The 20,815-nt window shown below is 38.2% G+C and overlaps 2 protein-coding genes across 2 annotated transcripts; both read right to left on the bottom strand.

Moving 5' to 3' along the window:
• Positions 1-1,789: 1,789 nt before the first annotated feature.
• On the bottom strand, positions 1,790-9,882 carry LOC136255971 (broad substrate specificity ATP-binding cassette transporter ABCG2-like). Its single transcript, XM_066048881.1, has 17 exons — positions 9,759-9,882; positions 8,056-8,321; positions 7,946-8,005; positions 7,772-7,883; positions 7,393-7,545; positions 6,882-7,039; positions 6,670-6,824; positions 6,532-6,615; positions 4,911-5,065; positions 4,771-4,833; positions 4,637-4,719; positions 4,488-4,577; positions 4,305-4,429; positions 4,097-4,251; positions 3,957-4,046; positions 2,095-2,225; positions 1,790-2,036 (listed from the first exon to the last, which is right to left on the bottom strand). Exons 2-17 carry the CDS (start codon positions 8,304-8,306, stop codon positions 1,880-1,882), a joined length of 2,022 nt encoding a protein of 673 aa, XP_065904953.1. The 5' UTR covers positions 8,307-8,321; positions 9,759-9,882; the 3' UTR covers positions 1,790-1,879.
• Positions 9,862-17,619, bottom strand: LOC136255970 (broad substrate specificity ATP-binding cassette transporter ABCG2-like). Its single transcript, XM_066048880.1, has 17 exons — positions 17,369-17,619; positions 16,443-16,782; positions 16,331-16,390; positions 15,903-16,017; positions 15,514-15,666; positions 15,008-15,165; positions 14,783-14,937; positions 14,541-14,645; positions 14,224-14,381; positions 13,959-14,024; positions 12,524-12,606; positions 12,065-12,154; positions 11,620-11,744; positions 11,263-11,417; positions 10,905-10,994; positions 10,253-10,314; positions 9,862-10,197 (listed from the first exon to the last, which is right to left on the bottom strand). Exons 2-17 carry the CDS (start codon positions 16,763-16,765, stop codon positions 10,047-10,049), a joined length of 2,049 nt encoding a protein of 682 aa, XP_065904952.1. The 5' UTR covers positions 16,766-16,782; positions 17,369-17,619; the 3' UTR covers positions 9,862-10,046.
• Between the last annotated feature and the right edge of the window lie 3,196 nt (positions 17,620-20,815).

Here is a 20,815-nt window from a genome sequence, read left to right as displayed (position 1 = left end):
AATGTTGATGTGAAGATAGCATAACATAGAACAACCATGCAAATTACTGAGTGTTAACCAGAGGTGGATCCAGGATTTTGCTAAGGAGTTGGCACACACCTGCAGATGGAAGTCAATCCACAGTGTGAACACACTCTGCAAAATGAGCTTTCTAGGGGGGGGAGTCTGGAATTCCCCGGAAATTTTGAAAATTTAACATTCTGAGATTGAATTTGGAGGCAATTTTGCCTGAAATTTGTTGATAGTTCAACACTGGAAGTATGAATGTTAATAGTAAAGCTACACTGAGTTAAAAACCAGAATTAGTAGCTATAGTGTAAAATTAATAGCTAGGCTGCTCCTAATGGAAATTTTGAAAATTAACATGATTCCGAGATTGAATTTGGTGGCAATTACGACTGAATTTTGCTGAGTTTACCACTGGAAGTACATGATTGCTAATAGTAGCTGCATATAATTATACTGAAGAATTAGCTATAGTATATAATATTATAGTATTAGGTTTTCTCAAGGAAATTTAGAAAAAACAACTTTCTGATATTGAATTTGGTGGCAATTTTCACTAAAATAATTATGCAAATGTTTATGAAAATTCAATGCTGGAAGCATGAATGTTATGGTAGTAGTTATAAAGTCTATAGGGAAATTTTTGACCTTTTGAGAATGATTTTGGTACTAATTTTGGCTGAAATTAAGTTGAAAAATTTTATTGAATGTTCAAACGTTACCAAACTACAAAACAGAATTAGCATAAGGTTCCCTGCACAAGCATCACAAATAAATGGAAAAATTTAATTTTAATAATTTAATTTAAAATTTTAATTCCTGGAATGTGGTGTGCAGCTGCATGATATTTTTCTCCAGAGAATGTTGTGGCTAGAGTCAGTAACTCAATTTAGAACAGGGGTTTTAGTTGTTTAATATGACAAACAGTGTTTTATAATTATGCTACTCTTGACTGCTTTATTAGAGTAAAAGACTGTTCTATTAGAGTATCTCGATTTCTAAATAATAGAGGGTGCTCTAACTCACCTAGTCCCCCTTGTGCTATGTCTATTACCCCTTTCATATGGTCACTTTAAACCAGGTTGAACCCACATTCAACCCAGGTTAACGTGTTCATATGACCACTATAACCAGGGTTGAACCCAGAAGTCATAACCGAGTTCAACCCTACAAAGGAGTAGGATTGAACTCGGGTTTAACTCAGTTTATGGCTTCAAAAGCGAGTTACGGTTTTTAATGAATACATAAAATGCATAGAAGACAATTATCACTCAATGAATGCCATCATGTGATGATTGCTTGTGAACAGAAACTGGGTTGAATGTGGGTTACTCAACCCGGGTTGAACCCACTTTTGGGTGGCCATATGAAAAGGGTGTATATGCAACAATTCATATTTATTATATTATACGTAGTCATAAACTGTTAAAAAAAATGTTTGAATTATGTCTAAGGTGCCTATAACTATGTTCAATGAGCAACACTATAAAAAAATTCTGAAGGGGGGACAGTGACCCCCCTCCCCCTATTAACTGCAAAAAGATTTTCTACCAATTATTACATAATATTCATTCAAGTCTAATGGACTCATACAGTTTATGTAAGTGTACGATACTTCTATCAGACAAACACAAGTGGTAGTTAGAGTTACCATCCGTGTTATGTACATGACAGCTGATTAGTGTAACTTGCATAATATTTCACATATATAAACACTATTGCCAGGAGCCACTATATATACATACTGGAGTGTGTTATACAAATGTAGCTTGCTATCATAATCTTCTTGCAATAAAAATAAAATTGAGCAGTGAATTGCACACAAATATACACACATTAGTTCATTGTATTGTAATTACACAAATAAAATTGATCACTTTTTACGTGTTGCCTTTATAAAGCTAAGGAAACTTATTGTCATGTATATCATTCCAAGAGCCCCCATCAGAATTATGTTCCACCAGACATTAAACTCACTCAATGCAATGAGTTCGAGTACTCGTTCTCCACAGATGGTCCTGGATATGTTACTGTTGGAGAACAGTGACGTAAACACAGCATTTACTAGCTATGATGTATTATACTAACCAATTTTGTGGGATGATATGACAACAGGACTTGTGCTGGATATCAGTGACATTACACGTGAACTTATTTGTAGCATTTCCAGGAAGTTTGTTACAATACACGGTCCCTTCAAACTCATTCCACATAAATGCCTAAAGAGAATATAATATATTTTTGTACGCATGACACAGTATTGTTTGTATGTCAGTACAGGGGAGTGGAGCGTGTGTGCGTACGTGTGTGTGTGTGTGTGTGTGTGTGTGTGTGTGTGTGTGTACCAGTGGTGGAGGAAGCAGTTGATGAGAGGGGAACAGAGGGGCTAACCAGAGTATAGAATTTCTGGCAACAGGGGTCTGGGGAGATAGCCATTTTACAATGTCTCAAAGTTCACCATAAATAATTTATACCGTATAGTAAAAAACTATGGAAAATAGCGTTCGGTTAACCAAAGTTTTTTTCATCAATTATTTTAGAAGATCACATGAGCACATTGAGTGACTAAGTTGAGGTTGAGTTGAGGTTGAACTGAAGATGAAGGTCAGCTTGTACCACCATGCCTAATAAAGATCAAGCTGACTTTGGAGATCTTCCTAGGAATGCGTTCCACAGTTGTAAGCACTCTAGAAATATCCTTCTTGATAGTGACGGCATGTATCATGAGCATTTTCCAACTTCCCGTTCGTATGTCAGTCCATCGTCTCGCAATGAATTTGGCCAAATACTTTGATATACATGATAACCTCTGCTACTGGAGTTCACTGAAAAAGTAAATGTCAGTCTCAGGAGATAGCAAAGCACGCCTTTGCTAGCACGTCATTAGATCAGTAGCTATAGTAACACGAAATACAAAAACCATAAAAAATTACAAAGTACTGCTACAACAACAACACTAGCTACCTATATACTTACTATGCTACTTAACTGATGAGTTGACACCTTGTTGTTATCCTTACGTACTGTACACAGTAAAACTTTGGTGGTAAAAACTTTGTTTCAATTGCCAAAGTTTTTCCGCCAATTTTTTTTTTAACAGACTGGTTTCGCCACACTTTTTACTGCCAAAGTTTTTTACTATACGGTAGATACAATTTGAAACATTGTAACAAAAACAGCAACTTTTTAGCTAAAAGTATTTAAAACAGGCTATTTGAAAACTCTTTTGGCAATGGTGATACCAAGGCTAATAAACACACAGCTTTTACAAGCAGTACAAAATAGCCTTTAGACACCTCGAAAACACTTGGTGCAGTGGTAACACATCAACTCTCAAATAAGAGGTCAGTGGTTTGATTCCTGTTGTAGGTCAAATTTTTTGGTGTTTAGACTACTTTTAGGAACACATTTCTATGAAGCGCTCAGGGTATTTGAGAGTTCTATTAGAGTATATTAATTTTTTCACGGTTTTCAGCCCCACTTCAAGAAGGATAATTTTGGTAAGATATGATTCTGAGGAGGGTTAAAAAAAAAAAAAAACCACCCACCCACCCCACCCCATCCACACACACGTACATGTCATAGGCGGCAAAACAGTGAAAAGGGTAGGGGGGGGGGGGTCAAAGCGTACAACAAACATGGATACCATTCTGGAATTCTAGGAGCATGCCACCAAGGAAAAATATTGTTTCATAGTTTAATAGCTCTCAGAGATGAGTGCTAGAGTGTATATTTCAAACTATAATTTCACTGTGTTGTTACAGACATGTTCATTATGTTGTGTAGCTACTTACAGGTTTAAGAGATATATAATGTGACTAAAGTGGTTGACTGACGTTACAAGTTACAAGCATGCTAGTACTGACCAATAAAAAGTGAGGGGTTATAGCACCTCCACTGTCTATGGTACAAACAACAAAAAACCCTAAACCATACACAAATGTGCTTACATTAAATCCATATCGTAGAAAATTAAGATATTGCAACCAAGAGATCCATTTTTGGAGGCTGTCGAGTGTGACAATATATCCAGCAAATAACTACACAAGTAGATAAACACAGCACTCATCATAATGTCATCATAACTTACCATATTCATTGTGAGTACCATAAGATACAGTGCATATGCAACGTTGAATGTCTCAAAGAATGAGCTAAACATAAAACTCTGTGCCACAGATGTAAAGCTGACGAGTGTCAGTGTTAACACAAAGAATAAGAAATGATGTAGTCCACTTCTTAAACCTGTGTGTATTACATGTTTGTGAACCAGCTTAGCTTCAAATACAAGTTCTCACCACTAAGAAAATATGCAGCTGGACAGTATATCAAAGCAGGTATAATTCTCAGTGGTATTAAGTCTAGAAATATCACTGAAATGAAATAGGCTCCAACACTGTAAAATCCATTGGCATGTTCATGGCTATTAAAGGAATTACATAAATACATATTCAATTAATATTAGTATAAGTTGTACGTACACTAGTAGAGCTCTTTGTTGTATAAATATACCTAATGCTGAAATTCCCAGAATAGCAACATTTCCCACAGCCATAAACATGGCACCAGACCTACATGTAAAATTGCAGAGAGATACATACTATTGATGGTGCCCTGTTAAATTGCGTACCTATCTCGTATGCTCTGAACATTAGTACCCAGTTGGAAGAATAATAGTCCAGTAATGAGTGACAGTGCGATAACTGTTATAGTCTAAGGATTGAGTTAACATGTAAGTTTCTAGAGTGCATCAAATGTGTATACCCCAAACAACGGTGCTGTGTCTCTTCTCAGAACTTTAAACGCACGTTTTGATAAGTAATAAGTCTGTGTAGAGTAAAATGCAATGAAGTCTCTTTACAAAGAATATGACAAACACAAATCAATTGCATTATTTCTCTTACCTGCCAGAAGTAGTTGACTTTGTAAGCAGAACACTTAACTACAGGATAATGTAAGGCATTCTCTAGGATTGGATCAAGTGTGTCCTTAAGTTCTGCAAATTCATTGCTGCTTCTAAACTTTGAGGCATAAGTTCCCTGATGAGTTAGTTCACTATCTACAGTAGTGACATACAGGAGACACTGAATTATTTTTATCTCAAGACTACATCAAAAGTGTTCTCAGTAAAATAAACATACAGTAAATGATTAAGTACACCGCTGCAGGACACACATATCAGTGTGTATAATTTTAGGGTTGGGAGAAGATAAATAAATGGTCCAACATTCTCACAACACGCTAACCAGTCTGATGGTTACGATAAATACTCTAATAGAACAGTCGTATGTTAAATGGAGCAGTCGAGTGCAATGATGCACTATACTCACTTCAGTCAATTAGAATAAGCAACCTTACACTTTCAAACAGCTCTCTTAAAATGTACCAAATGTTTTGTGTTTCCATCAGCAATTGGATTTTACAGGAAGTATTTCACAAATTCAGATACTTTACATTTACTTGGTTAAGCATATTACCTTTGATGCAGTGATTATTTAAACTCAACCACTACTTCACACCCCAAAACAATGCTTAAGCTCATAATTTTAAAATCAATTGTGGAACCAGCTACTATTGAAGATGCAGCACTTAACCAGTAAATACAGCATGAGTAGGGGATCATAGAAACAAATGCAATGAAACAAGAGAGGCCATATGTGCAGCTATACTAGTGAACATATTTAATTTCTACTTCAGTCATGTCAACAATACAGCCATGAATATAGTAGAGATTACATGTCCACTAGTATAGCTGCGTGTGTTGATGGCCTCCCTTGTTTCATTACTTTAACCTCTATGATACCTACTTGAATGTTCCTTACATTATATCATTTATGACTGTGAAATTAAGTGCATATCACATCAAAGTACAGAATGGCACCAGACATACCATGAAATCAATCGTGTAACAGAATGTGCATCATGATTATCAGTTATTGAAAAGTGGTGTGACCATTCTGCTTTGCTTTTAGCTGCGTGTATTTTGACTGCTAAAAACTAAGAACAGCACAGGAAGTGCCACTGCAATCCAGTCACTATGGAGTAATATTCTACACTGAAGTAATTACGTGCTACCCATGAATTAGCACCTACGTGGTAGCGGAGAAAGAAATAGGAGGACAAAGGTACGTAAGTTCAAGATGTACTCATTGTAGCTGCTGCAGGCACCTAAAGTCATGTGCATTTGATCAATGACATACATTGAACAGTGAAGAAATCAAGCCTATAGACTCAATCATATAGTCAAGTTGTGCAAGGTTGAAGCATCAGTCAGTCAGTCAGTTAGCAAATTAGAAAATTCAGTTAAAATAAAATTCATTAGAAACTTTTTGGAAGTGTCTGAAGGAATGTTTGGGCTTGATTATGCCTAAGCTGTTGTGATGGAAAAGTGAAGCTGGTTGCTGGGTGATTTGTTTGGGGTAGGAAAGCCCCAACCTCCATGATCCCTACTAAACAGTACTACTGTACTAGACATGCTACTGTATACTATGATGCAATGTTATACTAGCAATACAGGATTCACACCTGGGTTATCTTCATGTTTTTCTTTGTCATCAATTTCATCCAAGAAAAAATCCGCTGGATTATTATACTTTGAACATTCTAATCCTGCAATAGACCACTTCTCAAATGTGTGCACCACTTAATTTCTCATGAACACACCCAACACATTAGTAAAATATGGCAGTACATTACGAGCCTGTCCATTATAAACCAATTCTCCTCTGGACAACAATGTTACACTATCAAACATTTTGAAGATGGAGTAACGTGGTTGATGGACTGACATGATGACGATTCTATCATGACGACTCATGCTAGGTGACAAAGAGACAGACGTCCTTGATAGTAAGGTGCACTTATGTTATACTAACTTGTACAAATATTGGATCATGGTTACAGCAGTTGCAGCATCTAGTCCAGACGTGGGTTCATCAAGAAAAATGATTCCAGGAGACACTATTAGTTCCATTGCTATACTAGTTCTCTTCTTCTCTCCACCTGATATCCCACGTTTTAATGCAGTGCCAACCTGAACAAATACAACACCAACTGAAATGTGTATTCCTAATGTGTTGTGAGTGTGAGCATGTATGATGCTATTCTAATAAGGAATAGAGTGTTTGTATTTAGACTAGGTCAGTCCCCTTTGTTGCTTGTGGCTTATCTGTTCTCTTGGGGACAGGTACTTCCAGTGGAGGATCAAAAGTGGGGATGATGGCCTCCACATAGGCAGTAAAAAGTATTGTGTGTGTGTGTGTGTGTGTGTGTGTGTATGGTGTGTGTGTGTATGGTGTGTGTGTGTAGTGAGTGTGTGTGTGTGTGTGTGTGCGTATGTGAATGTGTGTCGTTGCGTAAAGTGTTTGCTGAATGCATGCAGTATACCTTTGTATCACAGCAGTCATCAAGACCCAATTCTTCAATCAGCTTATTCACTTTGTACACTTTTTCATCATATGACATTTTACGAGGTAACCTCAATTGTGCTGAAAACATAATGTTCTCTCGTACAGTTAAAACACCAGTCATAATGTTATCCTAGAAAAATACACACTGTGTCTACGTAAGCGACCAAGTATATTTTTTGATTGTTCATGAATGTGATGTTATGTACATCTGTATATTGTTATAATCCTGAAAGTATAGAATTAGAGTTTGAAATTGACTGTTCACAGTTAAGGTATTTTGTGTGTGTTTTATTAGACTATTTTATTACCATTGCATTGTTCTCTATAACAATTTAGTATTGACTATTTCCACTCACCTGAGGTACATAGCCCGTAATGTACTTGAAGTTATGAGGTATTAGTCTACCAGAAAATACAACGTGTCCAGACACTCCGTTTATTTTACGACCAGCTAAGATGTTCAGTAAGCTAAAGAAGCAAATGTATAAACACGTAATTCTTTAACTGACAATATACAGTTAAAAACCTACCAGGTCTTGCCGCTGCCCGATGGTCCCATTATAGCATTAATCCCAATATTAAACATTCCACTGTGAATATGGTATGACATACACATCTACACATGTTAATGGTTATTCACCCTATATTATGTAGTATGACTTTAGGAGGGAGTTCACGTAACCATGTTTTTTGTTTTACCAGTTGTTTTATACAATGACATGATAAGTAATCAGCTTGATTTTGTACAGATGCTACTCGTTGCAGTCCACTTTCATTAATGACACTTCCATAACCTCTCCTTGTCAAGTACAAATTATTTGCTGATGCTACCAATGGTTCTGTGATGATCGGATTAACACTGGTCAATACCACCTTATCATCTGATGTCATGTTGAATAGATAGCACTGTGGAAATACACACACGACACATCAACAAATCACAGAAAGACATAAAAACATGATTTCTTTAATGTAAATAAACAAGTGGTACATTGTTTGTGTACTCTATACACTATTATATGCAATAGCTAAAACTACCTACTGGATGACACATACAGTATTCATCATTCACAGAAACATCCATATAATAATACTTACACTTAGTGTATGTTGTATTAGAGTGTTTGAAGGTCATAGCTATGCTCATATTGTAGTATTTCTGCTGTATACAATGATGTGAAATTTGATGATTATGTCATAAACACTGACTACAATGGTTGGTAGTGAATACCTTATACGTTTTTTTTTTTTTTTTTTTTTTTTGCGGATTAATGAATATTCATGATTTTTCGCTCAGATTTAGCTAGCATATAGGGCTGGTCTATATTTTTTTCAAGGATAAAAAATTTGTGCAAGCACAAAATCATATCCCTCAAAATTTTGTTCATATACAGTGCGGGCTACTTTCAAGGGGTAAACTTTGTGACTGACGTTCACTCATGAAATTTTATTTGTAAATTGTTAACAGCTATATCTCCTTGAACCAGTTCACTGCACACTAAGGCTACTCCAATTGGTAATTATGTTACTGGTCCTTTGAAAATCAGTTTTAGGTGCAGGTGGGTGGAATTCAGCAACAAAGCAACAATGAATTTACTGCTCAATTAGAGTATTTTTTTTGTGATTCACTGACTGTTCTATTAGAGTATATCGATCCATACTATGCACTCTGCCCATTTCTTGTAGGTTCTCACTGATAAAATACAATTACGTCACTTAGATTTAGCATACTTGTTGAAGCCCAATATTTGTTCCCGAAATCCAGGTTTTTCAAAAAGCTGATGCGGGCATTTTACCCATATATTTCTGAAATTTCACATTCTCCAAAAAAGGATGCGGGCGGTGGACCAGAAACATAATTACCAATTGGAGTGGCCTAAGGGTTTGTCTGAGTCCCCAACAGAGGGGAGTCTACAATTTTCAACGTGGCCAGTCAAGATCAATTTTCAATTTTGACTGTTGAAAATTTGCCGATACACATATAGCTACAACCCTTACTGGTGGAGGTAGGGGCTAAGAATTGACAGATGCATAGTAAAAGCAGTAACAGCAATCACAAGACCTTCAATTTGTCTACATATTCAGCCGGGGGCAACCTCTTCTAATTTTCTGTCTCTACTTCGTAGTCTATCACTTAAAAGTGTGAGTGTGTCAGTCTCTTAGTGACCTAATAGCACGGAATGGGATTCTTAAAACCACGCATTCATGAGGACGAGCGTAGGTAAATTGTCAGGTGGGCCAGCGGATAGTGCACACACATCATGCACTGCGATGATGCGCAGAACGAAAATGAAACCTGTACGCCTTTAACATTGTCATTGAATGCGATACAAATTCACTCACCAAAGTTGGAGAACCTTCTGCGTTCTAATGTATGCTGCCTGCGCTGTATCGCAACAAAGATCCTGTGAATGGGGCGTGGTTAGTATTTGACCTTTGAACCCAATTCACAATACTGTAATAATAAAAAATTGTCACTGCAAAATAAAAAATCTCATACATATAAAAATCTCACTCATATAAACACACAGAAATATGTAACTATCAGTTCTGCTTTGTTTTGTAAATTACATAATAAGATGATTGATGGGTACACACAAACAAGATCAGCGATTCCTGATCCAAGGTGGTCTACTTGTCCTTCTTCGTAAACAAGAGAGCCAGGTAGGCGATGGACAACATGATGACAGAATAGATGAACAATGCCATGACATTGAACCACACGTTGTACTTGAGAAAATCAAGTTCTTCAAGATACTCGTTGCCTTCTAATATTTGAACACTGTACAATGAATTAGCAATGACAGTGACAAGTGTTAGGTATGGCACAAACTAACCAGGTGTTATTCATACTTGTAGCACAGAAGACTCTGTCTTCAAGCTCATTTTCTGTCAGTGCCTAAATCATGAATAAACAGAAAGACGGCATGTCAGCTAGAGGTTGGCTGTATGTCAGAACATCTTATAAACTGTGTGTAGTGTGTGTGTTGTGTGTGAGTGTTCATAGTGGTGGGCCTGGTAACACAACATTTGGTGGTCTGGCTAATGGCAGCACCTTGGCCTTGACTGTGTGGTGGAGACCAGGCAGGGTTAGGGTTTCCTTTGTGGTGGATTTGCACACCAACAATGGGGCTTACAACATGCATACAGTTCGTACACTGCAGGAAATGATGGATCAGATCCCTGCTATCATCCATGGTCCACCAGCTAACTTGGGGGTGTTCACTCACTAGGCCTAGCTAAATAAGTTGCTTGCAATTATCCAGCATCATCCCTTGGCTAAGTTGGTGGATACTTTGGAATGAACTTCTACTGAATAGGCAGTCAAGAATGTTATGTGTGTTATGTGCATGCATGCATACATTGTGTGTGTGTGTGTGTGTGTGTGTGTGTGTGTGTGTGTGTGTGTGTGTGTGTGTGTGTGTGTGTGTGTGTGTGTGTGTGTGTGTGTGTGTGTGTGTGTGTGCATGTGTGCGATTTAATACTTACAGCAAAAGCATATCTGAACAGACTGATCCATTGTAGCCAGTTGAGCCAGACTGGTACACTGTCCAGACTGATCAGGTAACCAGTAAACACCTGTGGAGGAAAAGTGTTGTATGATAGTTGTGTGCAGATGAAAGCAATACAGTACAAACACATGCCAACACTGAGCACACAATCTCATATACAATACAGTCATACTCACATGCAGTAACATGCGGTACACAGGCAGGCAGACAGACAGACAGACAGACAGACAGATACACAAAGCATACACATATGTAGGATACCACACACATGCGTGAAAAAAACACAAAAAACTACTAGGATCACATACACCCCCCTGTACAGTACAACATCTCACCAAACTAAATGTGAAGACTAAGGAGTATAAGTTCTGAGCTACAGTAAACACTCCTATCACTGCACCGATACAGAACACCAAACACACTCCAGCTGAACTGAGACCAATTAGTGTTACAATGAAGAAGAAGAAATGGCCAGCTCCAATACGAAGCCCTACATAATTATGACACATAACACACCATTTATGCGATTACCTTGTATACAAACGCTTTCTTGTAATCAACTTAAATTACACAAAATCAGTGTGCATATATGACTGTATTGACAAGGATGTATATGTTTTGTAATGTATATGTTATGCACAATATTTCTCCATAGCAACAGGACAACAATATGGCAGCACTTAGCAACATACCAATCATCCAGTATGCTATGGCGCTGTATATTGGCACAAACAGTAATCTCAGTGGAACAAGATCCATCAATACTTTAGACAAGAAGTATGCTGATACTCGATAGAAACCATTGGAGTTTTCATGTCTATAAAATATAGTATTGAATGGTAATTATACACAGTATCCCATGATACCTTCATATACAATTCTACAGGTCACTGGGTCGTAAAAACTGAGTCGTATTTACATGTACAATCTAGTCTTTTGGATTTCAACTGTTATTTACAGTAAGAAAATTTTAAGCTTCAAAAGTACAGTAGGTAGAACCTACTTACAAAATATTTTGGTTTAAAGGTATTTGTCACATACATGATAGTGATGCTACATTTCATCAGGAATTCTAACGTACAATAACAGAGTGCTATATACAAACACTTCACAAGGTACTGTACACATGTCACTCACATAAACAGAGCTCTTTCAGTGATGAATAGTTCCAGTGATGAAGTAGCAGCAAACGTGTTACAGATTATAGCAAAGAACAAGGCCCCTGATCTGTGTATAAATGATTGGTACATGTACATACTGTATGTCACTAGTGCTATTATCTTAGTGACTACCTGTACAGTAGGGTTATGTCTTTAAGTCACCTTTTCACTAAGGACAAAACTGTTTGGCCAATATTTAGGTGACTGGGTTCCACACTATGAATTGTGTATCTACAGTATTAGGCTTGTGTCTATTTACTCATTCTGATAAACTGCAGTACTATCATTTAATGACTTTATAAGTGAGTGGTTGGATTAATCCAGCAAGTCAGTGGCCAGTTTAGCCAGATGACCACGGTGACCTGACTAGACAGGTTTACTGTAACACATGCATGCATATGCACAACACACACGTCCATGTCTGGATAAACCCTACCTGTTGATCAAAGCATTAGCATCATCTTCCAATTGTAGGTATATGATCCCAGTCATGATAGCCAGTACTACATTCTGAATAGCCTGTGAGAAGCAATAGAACAAAGAAAAATAACAGAACTAGATATCCACAATGGTGTGATAGATTTAAGAATCAACTGATACAAAAAACAGTTTGAAAAACAGAACAATTAGTGAATTATGTCTGATGTTTAAATATTTGACGTCTTGGTTAGAGTGTGTATATAGCCTGTATTCCACTTTGCTGTGGTAAGAGTACAAGCCTTTAACAGGATAACAAAACAAACAATAGTTTTGGTAGTATTACAGTGCTCTCTACATTGCTTCCCATGGGATGGAGAGAAGGTATTAAAATGAGCACTTCACTATTACTACATGCAATCTCTTGCTTTAAGTTCGAGTTAAAGCACCACCGTGCGTGTGTATGGAAAATACAGTACGAGGGTGTGTGTCGAGAGGCTAATACAGCACGAGGCGAAGCTGAGTGCTGTATTTGCCTCGAGACATCCCCCGAGTACTGTATTTTTCATACACACAAGCAAGGCGGTGCTTTAAGTGTTATATTGTACTTCCTGGTCGCGTCTGGCTCGGAGAGATTTTCTCTAGTACTCAAACCACTGAGATTTTCGGTGATAAGGGTATCAGTAAGTGTTTATATAATCTATTTCTAGTCGTAGAACGAACTAATAGGATTAGTTTGGCTAGTTTTAGCGATTTACAATGTCACGCACGTGATCAATCGTGCTGTCTTCGTGTTTAAAAGCTTCGTGATCAGACGATCAGTAAGTGTTTATACAATCTAATCCTAGCCGTAGAACGATTAGTTTGGCTGGTTTTAGCGATTTACAGTGTGTTGTTTACGTAACATTTCTTAAATAAATTCTCCACATAACTGTACTGTATTTGCCCAAGTGTGCTGTATTTGCCCAATTAGCTGCAAAACTGTACTGTATGACTCATACAGTACAGTTATGCAATTGATTAGTACTGTATGGAGAATACGATATGTGGCATCGTTTTGATCCTCCCATGCAAAGTACAATATAAGTATATACAGGTGTATGTATGCATCTGTAATTGAGTGTTCACTACAATAAGTTTGTATTATCTATGTACAAACTATCTAAATACAAACTAAAGTGTATATCATATATGTACCAGTTATCGGGGCAAATAATTTTTGTGGATGGACAAATTTTATGACTTTTGCTGTTTTGTTTTTGAAGATGAGTGATTTCCACACAGGCTGTTCTTAGCATAGGGTATACAGCTACTGATTATATCAAGGATGAAAATTTTACAAACAGCCAAACTACCGTGAATCTGTGAAAGTTATGTATTCTTAGGTTATTCACAAAGGTTCCACAACACATGCTGTTCTACACACATACATACATACATGCATACATACATACCACTGCAATGGCTCCACCAGGGTCTCTTAGTATATTCTTCACAGCACGGACTGATAAGAGTCCAAACTAAAGCAAAAAAGAGCAGTAAATAATAAGCATACTATGCATGGGAATATGAAAACACTATACGTGTGTGTGTGTGTGTGTGTGTGTGTGTGTGTGTGTGTGTGTGTGTGTGTGTGTGTGTGTGTGTGTGTACGTACGTAGTGCATGCTGTACATGTAGTGTTGTGTGCACACATGTGCAATGCGTATGTAGAAATTACTTGGGTGGGTAGGCTGGTAGCATATCGAGGTGCTAATGCCTCAGGTTGATCAATGGCTTGATCCAGAATGGGATCTAGCTCCTGTTGAAGATCATGATGTAAACTACTTTCCTTCCACTGCTTAGCTAGTGGGTGAACATTAGTCACTTCTCCTGTAACTAAATGATGAAGACCAGTTATTAATCACCATCAGATTTTAATCTGTGCGTGCATGCGGGTGTGAGTGGTGTGCGTGCATGCTTATGTGCAGTGCACATACTGTACGTAAATTGTGGTTGGGTAGTATTAGTAAATGCATACATACAGCCTGTACATACCAGTATTGTAGTACTGATCTGGGGCTCCCTGAAACTTCTTCTCAACTTCAACAACTTTATCCAAAAAGAAATCAGCTGGATTATCAAAATCTTCACAATCCATTTCTATCAATTAATACACGTGTCATATAGTATAGAGTATATACAAATCTCATAACCCTTGACTCCTTCTATATAAGTAGAGTGTTGTAAATGTCTATGACAAGATACAGGTATGAAATAGCAAGAATCCCTATACTCACTTAATACTCCTGAGAAATAAGGTAGTGCTCCTTTGCTTTTTCCATGATACACGATCTCTCCTCTGGACAATAATGTCAAGTGATCAAACAGTCTGAATATTGAGTAGCGTGGCTGATGAATTGACATGATAATGATTCGTCCTTCTTTGCTCAAACTACAGTATAAGAGAAAAATATACAATGGAGTATATTTTTGTAGGTGAGATTTAAAATATGTCAACTTACTTGTGGAGTAATCTGATAACTGATAGAGCTGTTGTGGCATCCAGTCCAGTTGTGGGTTCATCAAGAAACAAGATTGCTGGAGACACAATCATCTCCATGGCAATACTGGTCCTCTTCCTTTGACCGCCAGACACACCACGAATAAACTGGTTACCAATCTGAGGGGAAGCAATAAAAATACTATAAACTCCATGTATGCAGTAGAGAGATAACTGCTACACTCTTCACAAAACTCCACATAAGGTGCACAAATCTGAAGCTGTTTTAAAGACCAGATACAAGGGATCAAACATTCACTGGGTATCTACAGTGGAGCCTCTTTTTAGCAAACTCCCAGGACACAATTAATAGAAAAAAAACTTCATAATAAGGGAAAAGATTTTGATCCCTACAACCTCCAAAAGAGAAAACCTTTATACAGCAGTAAAATATCTAGAGCCAAAATTCTAGGTCCCAAAGTGTCTGTTATAGAGAGGTCCTACTGTATCTTGTACAGCATGTCTTGCCTTTGATTTGGCAACATGTGATAGGTTGAGTTCCTCAATGATTTCATCAACCTTTTCACTTCTCTCTCCATGGCTGATGTCCCTAGGTAGTCGTAGAGCTGCTGATAGCGCAATGTTCTCTCGTACAGTTAGTGTTCCACTCAACATATCATCCTAAAGTGTGAATGATCCATTAGTGATGGGGTACAACGTGCATGTGTGTGTGTGTGTGTGTGTGTGTGTGTGTGTGTGTGTGTGTGTGTGTGTGTGTGTGTGTGTGTGTGTGTGTGTGTGTGTGTGTGTGTGTGTGTGTGTGTGTGTGTGTGTGTGTGTGTGTGTGTGTGTGTGTGTATAAGGTATGTACGTGTATGCACACAGAAGCATGAAGGTAACTAACTACCTTTACTTACTTGCACCACATATCCAGCCGCACACTTAAAATTCCGTGGTTGTTTCTCACCATTGATGAGTACATATCCCGAGACATGATCTCTCTTCTTCCGATCAGCCAAAACATCTAACAAGCTACACAATACAGGTATTTAAAATAAAAGATCTAACAAATCAAGGTAGACATACAAGTAGTGTACACACATATACATTGCTATACTACTGTACATACTCCTACATGTTGGCATATGTATGTACACTTGTACACATATTCACAACACGTATGCACGGATGTACATACACTCACACACAAACACATGTGAACACACACGGATGCATACACAGTGACACACTACCATGTACAACATGTACACATACACACACACACACACGCATGTATGTACAACATTTAAACACTACATATACTAACTACACACAGACGTATAACCTCGTCTTTCCACTACCACTTGGTCCCATGATAGCATTCATTCCAGTCCTCATAACTCCACTACAACAATACACACCATAACAACATGTACATCAAACATGTGTTGTTGTACCTCACTCCATGAAGAATAACTTTCTTTGACTGCTCACGAAACCATTTCTTTACTGGTATTTGGTAGACAATGTCATGAAATGAAATAAATTTGTTAGCGTCCATGATGCGAGTACTGCTGTCCCTTCGACGCCAGCTGTCCTCAAGCATATGGCTCTGGGAATACCCTCGAGGTCTGGGGTCACCATCACCTTCAAGTTTAGGGTTGAACGATACAGCAAATTTTGCTGATTGTGCTACGTCATCATTATTGGTGGAGGCCTCAGTGACATCTGCGAGTGGCTCCAACTCTGAAGGACTACTTGTTAATTTCTTATCACTCATACTGGGTGCTTGCAGCTCTATGTTTGAAAATCAAAATTAGCATTTACTGATACAAACACCACACTAGCTTAAGAATGTTGAAATATTACGATTGTAGTTACTGTGTGCATGTTTTAATTTGCTATGCATGCAGCTTGCTATAGGGTTAACACTAACTCTATAGAAATGGTCTCACAAAAGATAACACAGTAAGATGGAACTTGAAAGGTACAATCATTTTCCAATATCATGTCTATCACCTTATTGCATTTTGTTCACGTTACGCTAACTGGAAACTATGTGGACATTCTAGATCACAGGCCATGTGGCTCCTCAGGTACTAGCCTAGAGCTGTCTGTGAATCAAGTTAGGGAAATTTTTTCTGCATTCAACAGAGATTACAGCAGTTTTAGAAACACGTTTCTGACTCCCTGCTACACAGGATTTCAGTAGCCAGGTCCAAGTGGGATATTAAAACTGATCAATAAACTCACGCAGCTTCGTTCACCCTCACAGGCTGCAGTGACCTCAGCGGCAGTGACCCTGAGGGTTCATTCGTACATGCTGTGTGTGTGGTGCACGTGCGTTTGATAACCCTATTACATTTAAGTCAATACACGATACCTTTAGGTTTGAAATAGTGCACTATCGTTCAAGAAGTCAACTTCTCCGAGCTCATTCGGCAGCGTCGTCGAAGGTAGGCGTTTTTCCAAGATTAAGCGCCTCTTCTTTATATTTTACAGCTCACCTACACAACATATTCCTCTAGTCTCGTGCCCAGTCTCCACCCACTGCGATGCGTCCTACTCAACACAACAACGCAGTGGCCAGTGGGTGGGGTCTGGGCACGAGACTAACATTCCTCTTGAGTTCTATCCGAAGTTGTGCAATCCCACTAGGGACCTCGCATGCAACTCGTAAAACCATAGATAATCTATTCGCATGCAACTCGTAAAACCATAGATAATCTATGGTAAAACGTAAACAATTAAACAAAGAAAAGTTTAGTGGTGAGTCTTTAGCTAGCAAGCTACTATCATTTTGCCCTGAGTTTTAACATAGATATTGCTACAAACGTGACTTTGTGCCGAGATTTGTGCGCGTGAGCTGACACCGTTAGCTACACTGAATTGATGGCTTTTACCGAGCCTGTAGAGAATGCAAGAATAACCGGAAAACAATGGAAGAATACGGTTTAGAGCTGACAGTAGCAGATGCAGGCAGTGGCAACTTGGGCAGTGGACAGCTAGGGAACAGAGTTGGTAGTGGCCTAAAGTGCTATACTGAACCAGCTATAGATGGTACAGTAGTTAGCTGTTGTTTCTCAGTATATAGCTATCAAGATGAAACTTAACAAGTTCAAAAACTAACATTTTAGACTAGGTCATTAATTTAATGGACATCATAGCCGGGAGTCACAATGCTGGCTTTATGTGGAAGTACCATGCATGCAGGACTCAGGTGTATACAATTGCAGTCTCATTCTGCCAGTCACGCGGATGGCTGGACCCTGTTGCTGCATGGTGATCACTATGTGACCTGCAGTTCGAATCCTGGGGTTGGAGGGATTTTTTCCTTAGTTTGGCCCCTTTTCTGTTACACCTTTTCAGTCACTAAGTGAAGTCATTAGGTCTAAGTCCTTGAAATTAGGTTAGGCAATCCTAAGGCTGCAGCACATGTCGCTGTCATGCAGACCTTCAGTGCTGGTCACTGACTCACTGTAAAGTGCTAACAATAAATACTTTAGGTTTAAGGAAGAAAATCCATCCCTCCTGGAGGAAGACTGTCCCGACTAGACATTGGGTGACCTGCAGTTCGAATCCTGGGGTTGGAGGGATTTTTTTCCCTTGCACTAGTTTGTTTTTAGTGTGCACCATTGCAGCTATTTCATGGCCGCCGCCTTTGATTTCACAACTTTTTTCACCCAGGATTTTTGAAGGCCGCACCCTTTTTATACAGTCATGGATTTTTTCTCCTTTCTTCATTTTTTCAAACACACTTTCTGTAACAACTTTAAACAGGCTGTAGGACCAGATGTCCTACAGACCTTCAGCACTTGTGCTGTAAAGCCTTAATAAATAAATAAAATTAAAAAAACAACTTGGCTGTTTTTTCGTGGATACATTTTATTCTGTGCTTCCCTACTCTATTATAGAATCATCACTGATGATAGTTCATGGTTTATCATCGTGCTCTGTCCACAAGGCATGCAGTCATGCACATGCATAAGGTATTTAAAAATTCACAACAAGATTTTCATTAACACACCACTAGATCTCTGTGTTAAACACATTTCTACTAGGAGAACTATAATATTATAGGTGTAAGCCATAATTACCTTCATAAAAAATACCTGAATGCTGCGTATGATAATTTTGTAGTGCAGTGCCAAAAATCACCTTACTAGAAATGTACGAGTTATATGATTAGACAATATACATTAATTTGAACAGTCTTCAATGTTCTAGTATTGAAGTATTATTGAGTAACTGTTTTATTAGAGCAGTCTGTTCCCTTTTACTGCTCTATTAGAGTACTTGCTGTAAGCAAGAACTAGTGTAAGCTTCGTAGTTGTGTAAGCTGTGTCAGCATAATACCTGGTTCCCATGCACCATGCATACAATTCATAAAATGATTGCCACGTCCCTAACCAAATACATTGCAATTTTCATATAAAATGAACTCTCTTGTCCACTGGGCATGGGAAATATAAAGATTTATATGAGTAATTTACTGTCAGTGGCCTTTATTTTAATCTGCAATCGTGTGTTGCAACTATATCATTGTATGCTAAGGATTGCACAAAATACTGAAAAACTTAGTTGTACTTGTGTATAAGAGTTTGTGAATCTCAATGTTGAACAATTAACACAATATCTTGCATACCCAGTAACCATCTGTATGGTTGTTTGCTCTTGTCCCAAAATGTGATAATAACACAACATACATATTAAATTGCCAAAATTGATGATAACAGCAATTTAAAAATATTAAGCTAATTTGCTCAGACCAGAGCACATAATAGCAGATGGCTGATAACTTTTGAAGCTGTTGAATAGTAGTGATCGTTTCACTGTAGTCTCTCCACTCTGTGGTCTTGAAGTTGCCTTGTAATATACATAAAATTTAATGATGACTAAATTTTGTGTCAAAACCATTTGACTATACAAAGTTGGTAATGGTGCAGAAAGAAAGGAACCGGTGTACCTTAAGGTTAGTGTGAGAAGTACACCAGCATGTGAGGGTTGCCTTTCTAAGGGATATGGGAGAAAATTAGACCCTCTGATTTGGCTCTGAAATTATATTTGATGGCATTTTCAGCAGTTTACTACTAAATACATGTTGACTGTTGTATTAATTAGGGTGACTGCTCTATCAATCTAGCTTGCTAGAAACCTCAGAAATCCCTGTATAGGTGCAATTTTTCTGCAACATATGGGATTGATGTATTTGTAAAAACTACATTATACGCTGGCAAAGCATGCACAGTGTCAAGCTATTTGTAACACACACACACACACCCACACCCACGCACGCACACCCATGCACACACACACACACACACACACACACACACACACACGCACACACACACACACACACACACACACACACATACACGCACGCACGCACACACACCCATGCACACACACACACACACACACACACACACACACACACACACACACACACACACACACACACACACACACACACACACACACGCACGCACGCACACCCATGCACACACACACACACACACACACACACACACACACACACACACACACACACACACACACACACACACACACACACACACACACACACACACACACACACACACACACAGAGGTAATTATAGAGATGGCTACAGTTACATATAGACTGCTTCAACACAGCTACCTAGTAAATGTTTTCATGTTTTTTTCAAAATTTCTATCCATTATGCTTGCATTATACTCCTAGTTTAGTAACATTTCTTACAATAATCACAGAGCAATTAAACCAGTGAATGTTGTATTAGAGTATTTCACTACAAAGTGACTGTTTTATTAGATAGTATAAGTC

The sequence above is a fragment of the Dysidea avara genome, chromosome 5 (assembly GCF_963678975.1).
Source record: "Dysidea avara chromosome 5, odDysAvar1.4, whole genome shotgun sequence".
Taxonomy (NCBI): Eukaryota; Metazoa; Porifera; class Demospongiae; order Dictyoceratida; family Dysideidae; genus Dysidea; species Dysidea avara.
This window is presented reverse-complemented; position numbering and strand designations above follow the sequence as displayed.

What these genes read in the sequence shown, in the direction of transcription:
- LOC136255971 (XM_066048881.1), bottom strand. Translation starts at nt 8,306, where the DNA reads ATGACATCAGATGATAAGGTGGTATTGACCAGTGTTAATCCGATCATC. An exon ending in ACACAGCACCGTTGTTTGGG is followed by an intron (nt 4,720 to 4,770) that starts GTATACACATTT and finishes CTCAATCCTTAG; the next exon opens with ACTATAACAGTTATCGCACT. An exon ending in AGCTGCATATTTTCTTAGTG is followed by an intron (nt 4,252 to 4,304) that starts GTGAGAACTTGT and finishes TAATACACACAG; the next exon opens with GTTTAAGAAGTGGACTACAT.
- LOC136255970 (XM_066048880.1), bottom strand. Translation starts at nt 16,765, where the DNA reads ATGAGTGATAAGAAATTAACAAGTAGTCCTTCAGAGTTGGAGCCACTC. An exon ending in AGATCAGTACTACAATACTG is followed by an intron (nt 14,382 to 14,540) that starts GTATGTACAGGC and finishes TTCATCATTTAG; the next exon opens with TTACAGGAGAAGTGACTAAT. An exon ending in CTACCAGCCTACCCACCCAA is followed by an intron (nt 14,025 to 14,223) that starts GTAATTTCTACA and finishes TTTTTGCTTTAG; the next exon opens with TTTGGACTCTTATCAGTCCG.